The sequence below is a fragment of the Tachysurus fulvidraco genome, chromosome 3 (assembly GCF_022655615.1).
Source record: "Tachysurus fulvidraco isolate hzauxx_2018 chromosome 3, HZAU_PFXX_2.0, whole genome shotgun sequence".
NCBI lineage: Eukaryota > Metazoa > Chordata > Actinopteri > Siluriformes > Bagridae > Tachysurus > Tachysurus fulvidraco.
Window position 1 is genome coordinate 11651570 of NC_062520.1, and position 20219 is coordinate 11671788.

At 36.4% G+C, this 20219-nt stretch overlaps 1 protein-coding gene across 27 annotated transcripts in view; it reads left to right on the top strand.

Moving 5' to 3' along the window:
- The window catches only part of epb41l3a (erythrocyte membrane protein band 4.1-like 3a), a 69675-nt gene that overhangs the window by 23689 nt on the left and 25767 nt on the right, over positions 1-20219 (top strand). For 25 of the 27 annotated variants that reach the window (XR_007140124.1, XM_047811132.1, XM_047811137.1 and 22 more), the window contains 7 exons: positions 10016-10167; positions 10705-10896; positions 16863-16967; positions 17057-17099; positions 17802-17877; positions 18144-18362; positions 18498-18585. Coding sequence is in view for 26 of the 27 variants with exons in the window: in XM_047811132.1 (XP_047667088.1) it covers positions 10027-10167; positions 10705-10896; positions 16863-16967; positions 17057-17099; positions 17802-17877; positions 18144-18362; positions 18498-18585 (864 nt within the window). In the remaining variant the exon portion in view is untranslated. Of the gene's footprint in view, positions 1-1541; positions 1689-10015; positions 10168-10704; positions 10897-16862; positions 16968-17056; positions 17100-17801; positions 17878-18143; positions 18363-18497; positions 18586-20219 lie in introns of those variants that run through there. The other 2 variants (XM_047811124.1, XM_047811148.1) reach the window with 2 other exon arrangements.

A 20219-nucleotide genomic window follows, 5' to 3' on the forward strand; every position in this document is an offset into this window, starting at 1 on the left:
CTTCAAAACTTGGAAGATGAAGACTGTAAATAGACAAAACAAAAGGTTAATATAAAAAATAATAGAAAGATTAATAGAAAATTTAAGATTAATATTAGATATATTTAGTTCACAATGTGTATGTATTTATCCCCATGAGCAAGTCTGAGGTGACTCAGGCAGCAGTGGCAAGGAAAAACTCCCTTAGATGGTAAAGGAAGAAACCTTGAGAGGAACCAGACTCAAAGGGGAACCCGTTCTCATATGTGTGTCACTGGAGGGTGTGATTATAAATATACTGTCTAACAAATGTTGTATAGATGCAAAAGATCACATGGAGTTCACATCTCCTCTTTAGTACCACAGAGTCCAACCGGAGCTGGTAGATCTCTAGATGCCTCAGGATTCTCAGAGTCGCCCTCATCTCAGTGGAGGTCCAAAATGTTCATCACACGGAAGACGATCTGAGCTGGTACAATTTCTGGATACCCTGGGATGGGTAAAAAGAGAGATGCAGTGTAGAGGGATTAACATATCTGCTGTTCATAATATTTGCAAGTCTGATGTAATAGTGCACAATATTATGGCATGTATTATGTGTATGCCTGACTAAAGAGATGAGTTTTTAATCCATATTTAAACTGTGAAAGTGTGTCTGAGCCCCGACCACTATCAGGAAGACTAATCCAAAGTTTGGGAGCTAAATAAGAAAACGCTCTACCACCTTTAGTAGACTTAGATATTCTAGGAACTACCAGAAGTCCTGAGTTTTGTGATCTCAGAGAGAGTGAAGGATTGTAACATGTTAGAAGACTAGTTAGATACATGGGAGCTAAACCATTAAGAGCCTTGTACGTAAGTAGCAGCAGTTTGTAATCAATTCTAAACTTAACAGGTAGCCAGTGTAGAGATGAGATTGGGGCTATAAGATCAAATTTTCTTGTCCTAGTGAGAACTCTGGCAGCTGCATTTTGGAATAACTGTAGCGTATTTATTGTAGATGCAGGACAGCCACTTAGTAATGCATTACAATAGTCCAGTATAGAGGTCATGAATGCATGAACTAGCTTCTCAGCATCAGATACAGATAGGATGTTTCTCAGCTTGGCAATATTTCTAAGGTGGAAGAAGGCTAGTTTTGTAGTATGTGCAATGTGATTTTCAAAAGAAAAGTTGCTGTCTAACATAACACCCAGGTCTTTCACTGTCGAGCTACTAGTAAGAGTACATCCCTCTCAATTGACTTATCACGTTCAGAAGTGATGCAATGATATCAATCCTTAAGTACTAACAATTTTTGTAGTCCAGCCTTTGACCAAAATACCACATATTTAAATTTTAAACTGTTTTGTCTTGGTAGTTCATTTGTCTTCAGAATGTCATTGCATGTATGTCTGCGCTCAGCTGTGAGTCATACACCAATGGCCCGAGTGTGACTAAATGAATGTGTAACACACACCCTCCTGCTCACTCGAGCCAGCTGTTCTGGCTCAGCATGATAAGCCTATATGCTGGCATCAGATCACATATTCTAATTATAGCCCTCTGTACACGGGAGTTAAGAAGCACAGTGCATTCAATAAGACCTTCTCTACTGCAGCTCATAGCAGCTGTGATCCTGCTGTAGATCAGTGTTTACTGCGGAGCACAACCACTCATAGATCACGGATGGGAGGAACTTGGCCCACTGCCAAATGTATGCTTTTACAGTGAGTTGTTTTTCTACTGAGTTTGCGCTGTGGTTGCATTACTGAGATGTGTGCTGGCTATAAAGACACTCCATTAGGATTGCTGTTGTGTTGCAAGGCTCTCAATCCAAAGCTTTAAATTGTCTCAAGCTGTGAGATTGGAAGCACATAGAATAGAATGGCTAAGAATCATGCTACAAAATTTCCAGGCTTTGTAACTGAGGAAACAATCGTGATATGATTTTGCTGCTTCACCAAACTTTACTCATTGAAAGTATTGCTAAAATCCACACTCTAAGTTTAACTGAAGTCTTTATTTAGATGTTCACATTTTTCCGTGTTGGTACAAATATTATGCTGAGCTATACATTTGTGGGCAATAGGGGTATGTATCAACCTATATAATATATATTTAGATCAAATCTGAAATGGCTGTGATGTAAAGGCTTTTTTATTATTATGTAGGAAACCTTTCACTATTCCCTCTGAAAACGCTGCAGAACATTGGACGGGGAAACAGATGTAGAATTACAATAATTAGTTTTAACTAAGACTTTTTTAAGCTTGCTCATGAGGTTTTTTGCATTCAGTAATTTTTAATGATTTTAGTTGATATTGCTTCCCAAAGTATAAACAAACTAGTAACCTAATTTAAACCACTGTGTCCCTGTATTACACAATGCCTCAAGATTGAAGCTTGCTCATGCATAAATCAAAGTAAAAACCTTCCACCCGTGCAGCTTTTTAGTTGTGTCCCATGATATCCCAGGTCCGACGCACTCCTTTAGTCCCAACCAGATGACCTTCTAGCCTGGCAAGCTTTCTAAGGAAATAAATGTTTAAAAAACAGATAATATACTCCTATTTTTATCCGTTCACAACTCTGTTACATGTTATTTATTTCTGTTTAAGAAAAGATAACGTATTCTAAAGGTGTTCATTTCATCCCATGTTTGCACATTTGCCTGATACATGATTATACTGTGGTAATAGTTTAACAGCCTTATTGTTTTATTAATTACAACGAATGGTAATTATTCTATCAGGAAAGCACAAAAGAACTGTTAAATTTCACCTTCTCAATTAAGGCTGGATGAATAAAACTTTATATAGATATTAGAAAGGTTAACGAATGATGATTATTTTCATTTTATTTAAGGAGATCACACGAGTGAAGTCTCCTTCCCTTACAGGTTGAGACATTTTAATTTGCTCGTAGGGATCAAATAGATATTCAAATTTCAGCTGTCTGGACTTATTAATAATAATAATATTTATATATTCTTCCTGCAGTGCTATTGTGCTGCGTTTAAATTTGGTCTATTTGTTGACGCCTCCCTACTGTCCTGCTTTAGGGGGACAGTATGTAGAGTGTGCAGGAAACGGTAAAAAGTCTCGTCCTTGAGTTCATTTATGAGGTAGGTTTAAGCATACACAGAAAAAATATAATCTTTTTATTAATCTTTCTTTCTTTTTTTATATTTCATAGATTGATAAGCTAGGATCTACTCCTATGGTGTGGATCAGTTGTGTGTTCTCAAGCTTTAAAATTCAAACTTCGAGCTTTAAATTCAACCACTGAAGATACTATATGTCACATGGATCCAAAAAACATTGTCTAGCATGACCGTTAGATTGCAAGGTGTGTAGCAGGAAAGTGTTGTGCTGTGTGAGATTTCTATTATTATTTTTGGGCAGATGATAGAATTCTCAAAAAGAAGAAAGACCAACATACTAGCATAGGTGAGGAAGCAAACATAATGTGTTGTTGTACTGTAGTACTCACATTTTTGATCGACATAAAAACACCAAGACCTGTCGTGTAATTTAAAATAACATTTTAGACTGTTTTGTTTTTTAATAAAGATGGCACCTGAATATTTTTGTACTGACTGTCTGGTTCTGCATCTTGTGCCGTCTCCTGTGTGTACTCAGCACCAGGGTTTAATTTATCCTTTTCCAAGGAATTAAAATAGTAGTTCTGGTAGAGGAAGAGGAGACACAGCTGTTGTTCTTTGATGCGGTGTCAAGATATAATGAAGAGACGGTCTTCACAGGCTAGGGCTTTAATCTTTCTCCATCGGCCTCCTGGGAACTGACTTCTTTCTTTCTTTACCTCTTTTTCACTACCACACACCCTCAGTTTGATATGCTCTCTCTCTCTCTCTCTCTCTCTCTCTCTCTCTCTCTCTCTCTCTCCCTCTCTCTCTCCCTCTGTTCTTGGTTTCATCTCTTTCATGGATTTTACACAGGGCTCAGCTATGTGTGATAACCTATATTACATTCAAAAGGCTATTTCTCTGTTTCTCGTGTTGTGTTCGTGTGGCTGTTTTAACCGTGTAATGCTCTCTGTGTTTTTAATGTCTACTTTGACTTAACACAGGCTTTTAAAGACTTCTGCATTAAAAAAAATTTTAAGAATAACTCAAGGTCACTGTTCAACATTCTTTCATTGCAACATAAGATTTCTCACTACTTCCTTATATAACTAATTTTAGTTATCTTAAAATTAATAATCACAAAATAAGTCCATAGCTGGCATAATTATTATTATGCAAGGGGCTTTAGACTTATTATTGGCTGGCATAACAATTATTAAGTAATTGTTAAAAGGTGAAGTGTTGATGGAAATCTAGCTTATGAATTGGGTAAAGATTCCTAACAATCTAAAATGTTAGTGAGAAAAATGTATTTGTTTTTGTTCTGTTTGTTTCCTTACTGTAAAGTACAATATCATATAAAAGTAGATTTACATCAAAGTGATCAATTCTCCAGTTTTGGATTTGGTCTGATTCCCATCTTTAGTATTTTCATGCTTTAAAAATGTAACATTAACCAATGGATGGGAATTATATGAATTTTGAGAATTTTGTTTTTGTCAGCCCAGATTTCTCCCACCAGTCATGAATTCGTTGTTCTGTTTTTGTTCTAGTGAATTAAAATCTATATCTCAGGCCATCCTTAAAAATATTCTTGTTTGCCATAACCCGACCGACCCTGTCAATTTAGGACCGACTCAATTTTTTATTTATTTATTTTTTTGCTTTAAGTCCGACCGACTTGCCGGTTGTAAATTTGCGTTAAGACCGACCTTTTTTTTTTTACTCTTCAAACAACTAATACAAAAGCAATAAAATAATATTAACGAGTTCGGGCACCATAATACATTTAAAAAATTCATTAAAACAGCTCGACACTGCTTTAACTTGGCACGAAGTTCTGGAAAAACTGTGTCCAGCATCAAAATAAGGTTTGCAATGATGCGCCCGAAGGCACGAGTTGAAGACCCAGTCAGTGTCGTCACGATATGCTAATTTGTTTAAAGTCATACATACGTAATCTCCATCACCAAAATTGTACTTTTTTTTTTACATTGAGACTTGAAAAAAAATAGACCTACCAATCCGACCCTTTTTTTTTACTGTTACTGCAAACCAAATTATTTTTAAGGATGGCCTCATGATTGCACAACCATTTCGGTGTTATTAATGATTAGGAAAAAGTTATTATGTTTTCTATAAACACAACTATGTGCTAATGCCTTTTACTGCATTATTGGCACACAAACAGACTATGCAGTTATGCAGACTATGTAGGCTTGAAGCTGTAAAATATCAAGATGTTTCCAGTTTTTCATTACAGGAAGTGCATTACAGTTAAGAGTTATGTTTGCTTAGACCCATAAATGCAATATTCTTTCTAAATAGGACATGCACTTATTAATTCATATGCGTAGCATATTATGCTTGTCCAAAAATATTTACTTACACCATTTTAATGTCAATAATTTTACTGATTTATTACCAAGTCCAAGTTTGTTTTTTGTTTTTTGTTTTTTACTGTGGACTGAAAGCTCTTGAGTGGCTGAAAGTGATTTTGTTGATGTGCATTTACGTCTGAACTGTCCATATGGGGTTACTGCGGAAATCAAGTCCATTAAGCTGCTCCCATTCACCTGTATAGTAGTGATGACATGTGGAGCTTATCATAACACTGCTGCTGGTCATGCCACAAGAGTGAGTGTGACCTACTTTACAGTACACACAGACACAGTGAAGTGAGAGTTACTAAAGTGAGAGTGTGTGATCTCTGGGCCTGACTTATGCATGATGTTTTGTTTTTTGTTTTTTTGTGAGAAAAGCAGACAGTTCTTAAAGCAGAACTTGAGGCTAATGGATAGCTCTTCCAGGGATAGCAGACTCGATGTAGGTGAGGATTTGCAGAGAGCTTTACCACCATCCATTAATCAGATTTGTCGCTGCAATTAATTAATTGTGCGATACAACAATAAACTCAAAAAGTGCTAAAACATTACACTGAGATATGCATAGGGTCAAATCTAGTTACTATATGTCATTATTTTGTATTTTCTACAGTATACTGACCAATCACAAGATTTAACTCGGAACAATCTCATGTAACATACAATATTCATCATTAGAACAGCTTTTTTTAAATAAACATTCAGACATAGATTTTTTTTTTTACTTTTTTAGACTTAGTACTGTATCTGATAGAAAAACACAATTTATACCTGATGTAACAAATCTACAACCCTACAATCTATAAGTATGTCCAGGGTGCCCTTGCAGCTTGACTTGAGACTTTTTGATAAATCGGATGAGACAACAACAGAATCAGCATCCTTTTACCACATTTTCACAAAGAAACCGGAAAGGACAGACGTAGACTAATGGTAATCGCCCAGCCGGGCTGTCACCCATTAGCACCTGAGAGAAAAAAGGAGAAAGAGGGTTTGTAAACAGCTGGTCGCAATTTTCACAGTCTGTAGTCTAAAAACTGTAGTACTCAGAACAGCAAAAATAATGCTACAAAATATTCTTTAAATGACTCGGTCGTGCATTATATGATTATTACCACATACAGGGTATTACAAAATCTCAGAAGCAAGCCTGTATAAAGGTTTTAACAACAAAGTATGCAGATCTGCCTGTCATTTATAACCAGAATTCTTAGCATTCCTAGTAAAGAAATCATAGATTTTTATGAAATGTACAAATCCATCAAAATATATCAGTCTTGTAACAAGTGCCAAAAAATACTAGCAGGAATCACATCAACCTAGAGCAAATCTTTCATTTTTTATAAATTCAACATTTTTCAGTTCAGTGTGGACACAAAAATAATGAAATATATCAAATAAAACACTTTGAATCAAATTATTATACTGAGAAGATCTTTTACTTTATGACATGAATGGAGCACATCAAAATCTCAACATGTGAGAGAAATACACAACAAAATACTGTTAAAAAGAAATATCTTACTCACTTTTATTTTAATTGTGTGTAACAATGCATGTAGTTTTTATTCTATAGATAAGGGAACACTAAATATAAAAATGTGAGGGAAAGAAATATGGCAGCATTGCTTATTCCCATTCAGTACAGTCATTTCTATCGACCTCACCTTGTGCTTCAATCAATCTGTCATCAGAGAAATGGAAGATAAAAATGGAGAAAATGGCTGGCCTTTTCAGCATGGTTTGAGCTTCACATATCACGTGACAGTGATCAGTTCTGGCAGTTTAACTGAAAGAAATTTAACACAGACATGATGTCCAAGATTCAAGATGGGATTTGTGTCATCTTCACGGGACATACTGTAATAGCGGTGGGTAATATGACCGGTTATCTTGTGTACCTGCACTGAAAAAAAACATGCATGGATCATTAAAGTAAAAAGCAGAATTCCCACTTAAGTTTTAAGAGTCAATAGAATATTGTCATGTGTGTAGGAACGGTTACAGGATACAAAGAAATTCTGTCTCTGTGGCTTGTCTGGCAATCTCTGACCTGAATAAAAAAACAGAACAAAAGGTAGACCCAAAAAATATTAGTTACAAGAGGGAAGGGGAAAAGGGATATAAACTTCAAGAAAAGTGTGTATTAATGTAAACAGCAGTGGTCTGTGATGGTTTTCAAATTTGTTAATGTATGTGTAGTAAGTAAATATGCAGCTTTTACATATAGATATAATGTCCATGTTACTACAGTAAATAAACATTTTAAATGTACATGTCTTTCTAATGAGTTCTTACTATGTCATAAATCTGTTTATCTATTTACTTTTTGTTGAACTTGTTTGAACGTATTTTACTGAAGTGATAATTAAGTGCTCTTAATTGAGCTTAATTAAATTATGTTGATTCATGAATTTATTTTAATAATAATTGAGATATAAATGTTGTGCATATGCTGGTATGAAACCCTTTTACATAAGAAACCAACACAATCCATACAGAAAGCTTATACAACAGAGAAAATCACTGAACAATGCTAAAAAACTTGAATTTCCCTCACAGAATCGGCACCGTGTTTATGTGGCAATGAGTGAACAGCATCACTCATCACATGAACTGCAGAAATCTTTTCATTCCTCTCTCACCTCCAAAGTGCTGTCATTGGTCAAACGGTAATCATGAGTCATGTGATGACGTGTTTGTGAGGCAGACATAATGTCAAAATGACTGTGTTGTTCAGACTCAGTGCCTGCGTGATACAGCTGAGAAGACATTGCAGAATGGTGATAAACCAGAAACACGATCTATAGATACAAGGCATAAACAAAGACCGTGAGCTAGGCTGTGAAGCACAGAACAAACACAACAAAAACAAACGCTTAATAATAAGATTTCAAAACACAGGAACTTAATGGTGCCATTTAGGGTGAAAATGAGGCACAGGTGCAGGTAATTAGGACCTGACATGCTGGTGCTAATGGGAAATGTAGTTTAGCTGCCTATTGGTGCTATCATGACTATAAAGGCTGCTGCTGCTAATAATCCGTAAGCTTACATTAGATTATACCTTATATATAATAACTTTGTGGCAGAAAAGAAAAACAACTTCTTATGCTTTCAAAATGATTTCTGTTGGCAATATAAATGTGAGGTTGTTTTTGTTATTCAGCTTAGATTTTTCAGGGGAGATTTCTTACAATCATATTTAATCCATTTTACTCATAAAGCTTACTCACTGTTTGAGGAATACTATTTTCAGCTCTGTTGTTTTTTCCAGCTTGGAAACATGCTTTTGGAGTGACGGTGATGTTAATGCTTTGTTTACACAAAAGATTTTGTATTTATTCAGATATACTCGGTAACTGGCACATGTCCCAGGGCCATGTTGTTGTATTCCATGCAATGTAAAGTGTTGTAGAGTCAAAAAGGGCTACTTTAGACTTTATCATACACTCAGCCACCATTAGTCTAATCTCTTAAAATAGAGCACAGAGGGATGGGACATGCCCGCCGATCATTTTACACAGTGACCCTTCCTCTCCTGCTACTCTACACAGGCATCAACATAAAACTGCCCAATGGTTTATGGGGGTGGGGTGGGGTGGGGGGGGTGTCTCGGGGTGTAATGTATTACATTTTTTGAGAAGTATAGCAAGTTGTAATGATTCTAAAGGTACTTGGTGATTTGGACAACATGTATGTTAGCACGTAAATCCAAGCATGTCATTACCAAAAGAATTACAGTCCTTGTTCTCCAGTAAAGAGATTCATTTTCCAAATAAATCAGACCTATTATTAGAAGTGATCCTGATTAATTAATTAATGATATTTTTTTTTGTCAATTTCTAGACATTCCTTTGCCTGTCTGTTTGGTGTTTGTGATTTATTATTTGGTATTCATTTGTGTTCAAAAATGGAAAAGGGTTGCCAAGAATTTCCTGCATTTATCTGTCTATCATTTCAACAAGCACAAGCTACATTTTGGACGAAGGTTACTTATTAACATTTTAGGAGTGGATCTTAGATTCTGTGTGTGCAGGCATTCACTCTGCTGGGAAATTGCGCTTGAGAAATAAATCTGCCCAACTGAAAACAAATTGAAGTGAATATTTCAGCGCCTATACATGTTGTTGTTCATTTCACTGCCAGCATCTTTATTTGTAATCATGTGAGATGTGACAACATTCTAATGTTTGGATATGATCATAGAGGGTAAAGCTGAATTATTTTCTCAGTTTTTGACACTGAGCTGTTGGATATGACGTAAATGTCCTGTCAATCATGTGCTTCAACAATCAGTATTTAATATAGAAGCATTTTATCAGCTGATTGCATCAGATTCACTAGTCTGTGTATGATGAGTGTCAACATTCCTAGCACTGTCTGTCAGCTGCATGTGGATTTGTAACGTCCATAAACATGAAGAAGCTACCATTTCAAAGCAGTTCCAGTGTTTTTGCTTTACACAGGAATGACACTTCCATACCAGCACTGCTGGCTACAAATATGTCTGAGAACTGATTACAGTATGTGTTGCTACAGTACAATATGTTTGTTAGTCAAAGTGTAACCTTTCTTATTACAGTGTGAATTAAAATGACGACAGAGCCGAATTCAGAGTTAGACGGCAAGCCGGAGCAGCAGGGGTCAGGTGCGGCACCGCCCCACACAGCCCCACCCATCGACGACCAGCTGCCACCTGCAGCTGCCCATAGCACGCCAGTTAAAAAAGAGCAGGTAGCATTTGGTTTCTCAATCCAAAACATGTTATAAAGGTATTTGGTATTTATTTCAGGATTGACTTACTATTAATTTCTTAACTGTAAGCCTTTGAATACTAAAAAGTAAATGAGGAAACATGAATATGTTAGTAATGTACATGTTCTGAAATGTTCTGGTATCTTTAACATGCATACGTTTGGATTAGGGTGGGGGGGGGTGTAAAAATCCTTAGGAAAACCTGTGTTCACTTCTGCTTGTCTCAATTTTAAGACATGGAGTCTAAGAAACATACGTATTTCACACATTTTACAATCCTGCTCTTCTGATAAATTTCATCTGCCATTTTGTTTGATAAAATAAAAAAGCAATATGAAATGAACTTATTAAAGGTCGGTCCTTACTTAAGTTCTTGAACATCTCCACACACATGCACATATCGTTAAGTATGCCTCTGACCCTTTACCAGAACCAATTTAAAGTCGATTTAGTCAAAATGTGTTCGTGAGAATTAGGAGATTGAATGAGTATCTTTATCTGTTTCCTCCTGAGCAGAACGGCGCGAGAGAGGTAGGAGGTGCTGCCCAGGGGAAAACCGATCAGCAGTCAACCGAGGACGAGTCTACCCCCTACAAGTCCACTTCCAGCAAGCTGTCTAGGTCTCCCATCAAGGTGGCCAAGAAGCCCAAAAACATGCAGTGCAAAATCACGCTTCTTGATGGCTCAGACTACACCTGTGTGGTAGAAGTGAGTGAAGTGAACTCTTTTTTCCTTTATAAGAGCTAGACAATTTGATCTGATTCAAACTAATCCAAACTTGTTTAATCCTGTTCATGTTATTCACTATTTGTCCCACTTATGTAGATCATCACTTTTGTTTAATAGCAGGTGTTTTTATTATTATTATTATTATTATTATTATTATTATTATTATTATTATTATTATTTTAATCTGAAATTTACTTGAACATGAAAACAAGGCATTCATAGTTTTTGGATAACAATTTAAGGCATACATTTTCAAGGAAATTTACCAGAGTTACTATAAGTAGTTCTTTCATTAATATATTTATGCTTACAGAACCATATGCTTACATCCTACTCTGGTGTTTTCTAGGCTTACCAAGCTACAGCTGCAGATTCAGCTTTATGCATAGCCTGTTGAAGTAGATGCAAATTACACTTTATATGTTACAAGAAGCTAGTGGCATAATGGTAAAATACTGCAGTGTGGGTGTAACTATTTTTATCCATAGCCCTATATATAAGAATCATTCCACTTAATGTATTACAATATACTTCTGACAAATATACAGGTATATATTTTTGTTTCATTTTCATGTCATGTTTTCTCACTTCTTAAATATTATTTGTTGGTATAATCTAGCTTAGTTTTGGTGCTGTGAGTTGGCCTGTTTTCTAAGCTGAAACCTTGTCAAAATCACTCATTTATGTGTCCATACTGAATAGGATTGTAGCTTTCAGGAAAAATACAGTATATAACAACGAAACCTCCACCAACACGTGCATACATTTCTAAGTGAAATGTTTGGCAGAAAACTTTAAGCTATTATTTTCTGCAGTGTGTGGGATCTACAAAGTGATAACAACATCTTTACAGCCAGAATGTTCCATTACATTCTACATTAAAACGTAAAGTAATTTAAATCAAAGCCTTGGAGGATTGTTTAAAATTACAGGATGCTAAATGAGTTAGGCTTCTAACTGTACTGTGCCACACAGTTAGTTGGCTGCATACAGATAATGAGTGATACTGTACAGTAAGTCACTGGTTTGTTACACAGTAAACATTTGCAGCTTATATTTCAAAGCTCTACTACAGAGAAAATGTTTTTTTGACTGTAGCAAGAATTCTGTTTCAGTCATGAAGCAAATTGTCTGTTTCTTAGCACTGTGTTATTCATATATTTACTATGGATCTAGGATAAAAATGCTACACAGTAACTTGTTAGCAATAAGACAGCCCACAGCTAATCCACAGCAAATGCATCTTGATGATGTGTAATACAAAGAACAAAATTGTCATTATCAATTCAATTCAAGTTTATTTCTATAGTGCTCAAAGCAGCTTTACAGAACATAAACACAGAACAAAAGGTTAATATAAAGAATAATAGAAAGATTAGTAGATAATATTAGATATATTTAGTTCACAATGTGTATGTATTTATCCCCAATGAGCAAGCCCGAGGTGACTCAGGCAGCAGTGGCAAGCAAAAACTCCCAGATGATAAAGGAAGAAACCTTGAGAGGAATCAGACTCAAAGGGGAACCCATCCTCATATGGGTGACACTGGAGGGTGTGATTTATAAATATACAGTCTAACAAATGTTGTATTGATGCAAAAGATCACATGGAGTTCACATCTGCTCTTTAGTATCGCAGAGTCCAACTCCAAGATGCCTCTAGATGCCTCAGGACTCACAGAGTCAACCTCATCTCAGTGGAGGTCTAAAATGCCTTGCATTGTTCAGTATTTTGTATTCTTCAGAGTATGGTGTGAGCTTTCCAACTGTTACTATCAAATTGCTATCTATTAAACAATATGCATAAGAGTTGTGTATGTTCATACATACACAATTAGACCTTCCAACAATATCATGACGTGATAAATAACACATAAAAATATAAACTTGGTCAGAGCCTAGTGTTGTAAACTTTTTCTAGAGAAGACCAGGAGACTTGGATTTCCTTGTGCAGTAGTCTTTATTGTAGAAACACGATGAACACGAGTCTTCAAGTAAGAGCGTACTAGCACGGGCGCTGCAGTCATCAAGTCTGACTTAAAGTTGTAATACATTGTAATTATACACATTTTAGGGGCAGTCCCATCAGATAGAGACAAAAGACTCGGGTGACAATCAAAGCATGAAAGGACATAACAGCCCCACACCAGATCCTGGAATTTCACCCACCCTTAATCTCATTAACATACGTTTTTCACCCCTTCATTATCATAGGAATGAGTCCACCCTTAATGCTTGCCATTCCTTTTTGACTCAGACCTTGAATCAAATGGCCACCTTAAACAATGGGACAAATGTCACAAAGGGACAGATGATATCCTGAGTTACCTTGCGCTTTTCTTTCATATTAATGAGATACAGGAACCACAAGACTAATGTAAATTTTGAATTTAACTAGCATTGTAACTTGATTTGGCTTCAGCATGATACACAAAAGTATACTTGAAATAAAGCAATGTCTTAAAATTATTTTCCCACAATAGTCTAAATAATGTACCATGCACTAGAGTGACAAAAGTTGAGCACTGTGGGCAGTGTTCTATGCTAGCAAGGTGTTCTGTCCAACTAGCCAAAAACTTGATTAAACACATACTGATAGGAAAAACTTGGTGTTCAGATGTACAACCTTCAATTCCAGTTGCTTGGTGTCTTGGAGACTCACTCTATAGAGCCACATAGCCACTTGTGCTTCTGTAGCGCTACACTGCTCCAGAGCTAGAAAAAGTGGTGTTGTGTTGAATGTCTCTCTCTGATGGGCTAATTTCCCCAAGTGGACTCCTTTCATTAAAAAGAGCCAAACTAGAGACCGTGCCCCAATAACTGAGATGAGGACAAGTGTCTGTTTGTAGTATTTGGAGTCCAGCCATAGGCGAATAACCCATTTCTGAATAGCTCTTAGTTCCAGCTAGCCCAAGGGAACTACTATGCAATCCGAACATCCTCAACACGAGCCAGTACTGCACTTAGCATCCTGCTGGAATATGACTGACAATAATGTCTCGGTGAATCTATCTTAATGTCGGTGAATCATTTAACAGGATATATTTTCCGAGATCACCATGAGACTGACTGCTGCATTATATACAAGGATGTTGGCCTAATCTCGAATGCCCCACTCTTTAGTGGAGGTGCATAGTATAGAACTGGAAAACCACTACACCATGCTAATATTTACAGACTTTTGGATAACTAGACGGTAAGAGATGTGAAATTTGCATTTGGAGAATCTGAGTGATGCTACTGTACAACCACAGAGGATGTTTTTAGAGCTAATTAGAGAACAGCACAGCGAGTGATAGCTAATAAGGCCAGCAATGATAATGAGGTTAAAACCAACGCAGACCAGCAGGTCCCAAGTAGATCTGCAGCATTTCACCAGAAAAACACTCAAAATTTATTTAAATGTGCTACCTGCAGCAGAAGAGACAATGATGAGGCTGTAGCCAACACATAGTACCAGATACATTTACCTTTGACACAAACATATGGTTTACATCTGGTTCAATATGTACAAGGCAAGAAGATGAAAAGGAAATCTGGCAATGATATAGCAATGATTTTGCTGTAGTGATGAAATAAACTTGGTAAATAGTCAAACTATTATAACTGCCATGGTACTGTAAAATCACTAAAAATGGCAGCCTACAAGGGCTGGAGTAGCAAACATACTATTAAATATTTATGCTCACATAAAATAATAAAATGTGCGTCTGTGTGTGTCTGTGTTTGGTGATAATATATTCTTCTTTAGCAACATAAATGGCTTGTTACAATGAAAATATCAGAAGGCTAGAAATATCCTGACTCATGGACAATGGATTTGACAGATGTAGGAAATATCACCTATTTAAATTTTTTAAGAGCTTTATTTAAGTCAGTGCTTGTGTATTTATTAACATTTTATTAAAAAAAAATATTTGAAAGGGTCTAATGATTTAGATGCAGATGCATTGTGAAAACACAGGAGAGCCTGTTGTTTCCATGGAATCCTTCATTTTTCATATGACTCTGTCTTTCACATCCCTCTCTTCTCTGTATTCCCCTCCCTCTCATTCTCTGTTTATTTCTGGGCTCATCTGTCATTACATACAGTTGTGAACCCATTAGCTTGTATCTTAATGAGGTCTATGATTCAAGTGCCCACAGTACGCTTCTGCAGCATAGGAAGTGCTCACAGCTCCCACGATGTACATCAAAAATCTTTAGAAATAAGGGTTGTTACTACAGAAAGAGCTACATGTGGTTCAGTGTACGAAGAGAATTATATAGCAAAATGATGTTAAAGTGTTGTGAATGGAAGAAAAGGTGTAGACAAAATGTAAAGGAGTACATTTTATTTTTTCTCATCAGTGTAATATAGGCTGTAGAGGGCTGATCTGTCCCTGCAGCATCATAAATCCACTTTGATCCCTTGGCTCAAGAAATCAAGTGGGATCAGTGGGATTTATTCACAGGTTGATTACTTGCTTATCAAGGTGTTGTTACACCAAAGATTGGGAATGCATCAAATTTATTTTGACTATCAGTTGTAGGTCTGATTTCAGTTTTTAACACTACTTTGGTCGTGGTTTAGATGTGACATTTCAGTTCAGTACACTTCCTTCCATTATGGCATGAATGACCCAGTCATTGTGCAGAGATTATACACATGGACACAAACTGTCTTAAAGGGTTCTGCCTCTGTCTCTATCCTTTTTTTAAGGTTAACTTTGCAACAGAACTTGCATTTCTTAATTTCTGTATTTTGGTGTCAGGATATATTCAGAGCTCTGATAATAATATTGTATCAGAAATGGAAAAAAAAACTTTTGCATTCCTATCCAAGAGCTTTTAGTGGTAAATTTGATCAGAGATTATTTGACCTGTGGTCAAGTCCTTGTGTTTCAATGGTCATAACGTAGCTTGAACAGACATGTTGAAACATTTATCATGTGTTAAATAGAAAAATAATAACACTTTGATAACAATTTCAGGGTTTAGTATCCCTCTGCTTGAAATGGGTCATTATTACCAGGTGCTAATTGCTGTGAGTAATAATAAATACTACCCTTTATTTGTAGCTGCTGGCCTTTTAGCACACACTTTAAGCATCTGATGCCATTATGTTTCCTGGAAAAATGGAGCAACATAAGGGAGAAGAACCTGTCCCTCTTTACTGCCCTTATGTGCTTCAGTCTCTGTGGTGACGAGTACTTTTACTGAAATGCTTTCCCCTAAGCCAGACCATAGCACGTCGGGCCTTACCTGCCATTAAAAAGCTAGAAAATTGCTCTCCCACTCTGTACAGATTTCTACAGGTTGGCCAGTATAAAACTGGAATTCAGTGCTTGAATATTCCAAAGCCAGGTCAAATGCAATTAAGTGAAATACAACAGTTAAAAACAACAGTTTTTAATTGTATGCTAATTAAATTGTATTGTACACAGGTATTAAATCCAATTTTAAACATGCTCAGCATATTGCTTTGTTTTAAGCATTTTTTGCAGCAAAGGGATGTAAAAATGTGCTGCTCTAAAATGATGTGAAAGGTGTGCTGATGTAATATGTTTAAGTCATTGTAATATGTGTAAGTCTGCAGATGCCTTCCCTTAAAGGATCTTAATGTTTGCTAATTCATTTTCTGTGTTTCTTTGTGCAACGTATTAAGCACCTGTGTCATGTTAACACCAAACAGCATTCTCCATAGTACTCTGAGATCTTATTTTTAGACTTTGGAGACAGTAACCATAGCATTTCTTATTCTTGTCAGAGTTAGGCACTATATTGTATGTACAATAGACATGATATAAACCTTTTATTTTTATTGTTGTTTATTTTGGACTTTTCTGTATTTTCTCCCAGTGTTCAGTCCCAATTCTTGATCAAAACCAGTAAATGTATTGTGACTAGTGTATAATGTGACTATATGAGGCGGAGCTGACTGATTCTGATACATCTGTCTACAGAAAAGAGACAAAGGCCAGGTGATTTTTGACAAAGTCTGTGAGCATCTTAACCTTCTGGAGAAGGACTACTTTGGTATCACATTCCGTGATGTAGAAAATCAAAAGGTAGTTCCATTTATTTCAAGTATTAATAACAAATAATTCCCTTTAAAAATCTGAATGTTCTAAGTTTTTTTTTATATATATATTTACAGAACTGGTTGGATCCAGCCAAAGACATGAAGAAGCAAATCAGGGGTGAGTGCGTTCGATGTTTCAATGTTAGAGTTTTAACTATTATTTTTATTTGTGCTATGTGTAGATAATCTGATTACATTGTATTCACGTCATTGAACATATGGCGTTTTACAAATGATTGATTAATGACTATTTAGTGTTCACAATTGATTTTGTGGAAATTCACACCTAAAGTGCTTTCAGGCATAAAGCTAGATCAGATGTAACCTGCACCTGCAAGTATTGATGCACTTGACACATCTAGTCTTAAATTATAAACAGTATATTCTTGTCAATAGGCTTGTGGTAAACAAAGTAAGGAGCTTATTACAGAACTAATAGGCTTATGCTCAGTCTTAATGGAGCAGTTTATCTTAATAGGCGTTTATAATCCAAATTTATAGAAGGTACTATTGAGCAAAGCTGGTCATTAGAAAATGAAAATAACATAATGCACAGGAACACAACATAATATCTATGAGTTTTTTTAGATGTTCAGAAATATTGTGGCACTGCATGACTCGCCTTAGTTTATTAGTTTCAGCATTCCTCTTTTTAAATCTTATGACCTGCTGTCAGTCCAGTTTAAAAAGGCAAGGCAAATGAAATGCTTCATAATTACATTCAATATTGAAAGACTGTCATCAAAGTATTTGCAGCCTTCAAATAGCTCTGGGTGATTTATTTTCTTTTATTTTTTATGTTTCTTTTTCTTTTTTTTAGGCGTTGCCTGGAATTTTTCCTTCAATGTGAAGTTTTATCCTCCAGACCCTGCTCAGCTCTCTGAGGACATCACAAGGTCAGAGCAATTCATTGCAGTGCAAACAGGAACACACTCAAACTGACAAGCAGAATTATTCAGAGGAATATTAACCATGTAACTGTGTCACTGTATTTCTAATCTAATGCATTACTTCAGTGTGAGTATTTTGAGTTGCATTGTATATTTAGTTGAACAGTTCATTGATATGTAGCTTCTTTCTTTCTGATATTTTCCATTGTTTCATCTGTATCTGTACTCAGTCAGGCATGCCTCTTTGTTGCCTGTTTCTCACTATATTTCAGGTATTACCTATGTCTGCAGTTGAGAGATGATGTAGCGTCGGGCCGCCTGCCTTGCTCCTTTGCCACACACACAGTGCTTGGGTCATATACAATCCAGTCAGAACTTGGAGATTACGATCCAGATGAGTACAGCACCAACTATGTCAGCGAGTTCCACTTTGCTCCAAACCAAACCAAGGAACTCGAAGAGAAGGTCATGGAGCTCCACAAGACCTACAAGTGAGCTTTACATGCAATTTTCGAAGACATATCAACATAATTGTATATTGTATATTAGTATCTTAATTGAATGTTTATCATCTCATGGCAAATTCATTCTATTTTTGGAAAATAATATAATCCATCTTCCACCAGAGGGATGACACCAGCTGAGGCTGAAATGCACTTCCTAGAGAATGTTAAAAAGCTGTCTATGTATGGAGTGGACCTCCACCATGCCAAGGTAAAGAACCTGTGTGTACCACCCTAAGTAAGCAGGAGTCATTTAGTAGCTTTTAGCATGAATCAGCTTTGACTCATCTTCTGTCTTTTTCTTTGAAGTCATTTAAAAAAATTCTGCATTTCTTTTTTCCATCAGTGCATTTGGGAATAGCAGGGCACAAAGAAATACTGTAATGAACTTTCTTTACCTTGAGGTCATCTTAATTTCTATTTACACATGTGGTTCTCTGGGAAAACAGCTGCCGGTTATTGGCTAAATTGCAACAAAAAGCAGAAAAAGACAAAAAATGGGTTTTGTCATATATATATTCATTTATTTTATTTAATTATATATTTTCCTCTAGTACATGCTTTTAATTCTTAACTTTAAGAAAGCATAAATACAGTACTCAAAAAATTAAAGGGACTCTAAGGGGAAAATTCAAGTTGAAAATCCTTCTTTACTTACAGTGTGTAATTTGATCAAAATTATGTGACAGTGAAAATCAAAGAAATAATAATGGCAGATGGTATCCTAGGGATTTCCTTCCAGACCTGGATTAGGGCATCATTGAGCTCCTGGACTCTCTGTGATACCACTTGTTGGTTTTGGATGCTCCGATACATAACGACCCAAAGGTTATTAACTGATTCAGGTCTGGGGAACATGAGGGCCTGTACAGTAAATGGCCATTTAGACTTAATCTATTTCACCATACAGAAACTGCCTACACACTCTGGTCACATGAGGCCGGGCATTGTCATTTACCAGGAGGAACCCAGGGCCCACTGCACCAGTGTAAGGTCTGACAGAGGCTCGTAGGATTTTATTCCAGCACCTAGCAGCAATAAGGCTTTGGCTTGCACGTGGCTTACACCATTGGCTTGCACATGGAGAACTTCTAGCATATTCCTGCCAAAAACAATCACTGACACAGTGCTAAACCTGTCATTCTGGATGATGCTGGTTGCAGGCAGCATAACATTTCTCACAACATCTCCAAACCTTCACATTTGTCACATGCTCAGTATGGACTCGCTCTCATCTGTGGCAGGCCTACCAATCCTAGTGTTATTTGTCAAATTCCAATCAAGCTGCACGGTGCGGGGCTATGAGCACAGGTCCCACTAGAGGATGTCAGGCCCTCATGCCACCCTCATGGAGACTGCTTCTAACAGTTTGGTCAGGCATCTTTTTTTTAACAGTTTTGCTCAGATCAAACTAATCTTTTTGGGGGGTTGCCTTGCTGTTGCCTCTCCAGTGCATCTCTCGTGCAGGTGAAACTGATTCACAATCACTTCTTTCAAATGTTTTCTAACTGGTCAGACTTATATCCATGAAGTTAAATTGACTTGATGTTATTCCGAGATAATGTGATGTTCCTTTAATTTTTTGAGTAGTGTATATTTTGGCAGAATCATATGGAAAATTTAGGTGAACTTCTGGCAAAGTTTCTTTTGAATCAGGATACAGTATTAAAACTGGTGGTAAAAACAGTCAATCTGCCTAATGATAGCGAAGCTCTGCTTTCCTCACAGTCAATGTCAGGCTTTGATCAATTTGTTGTATAGCTACTTGTGAAATTGAAATGGATATAAGCCTAATTAAATCAAAGTGAGTCGGATAAAAACATGAAAATGTCTGTGATGTTCCTT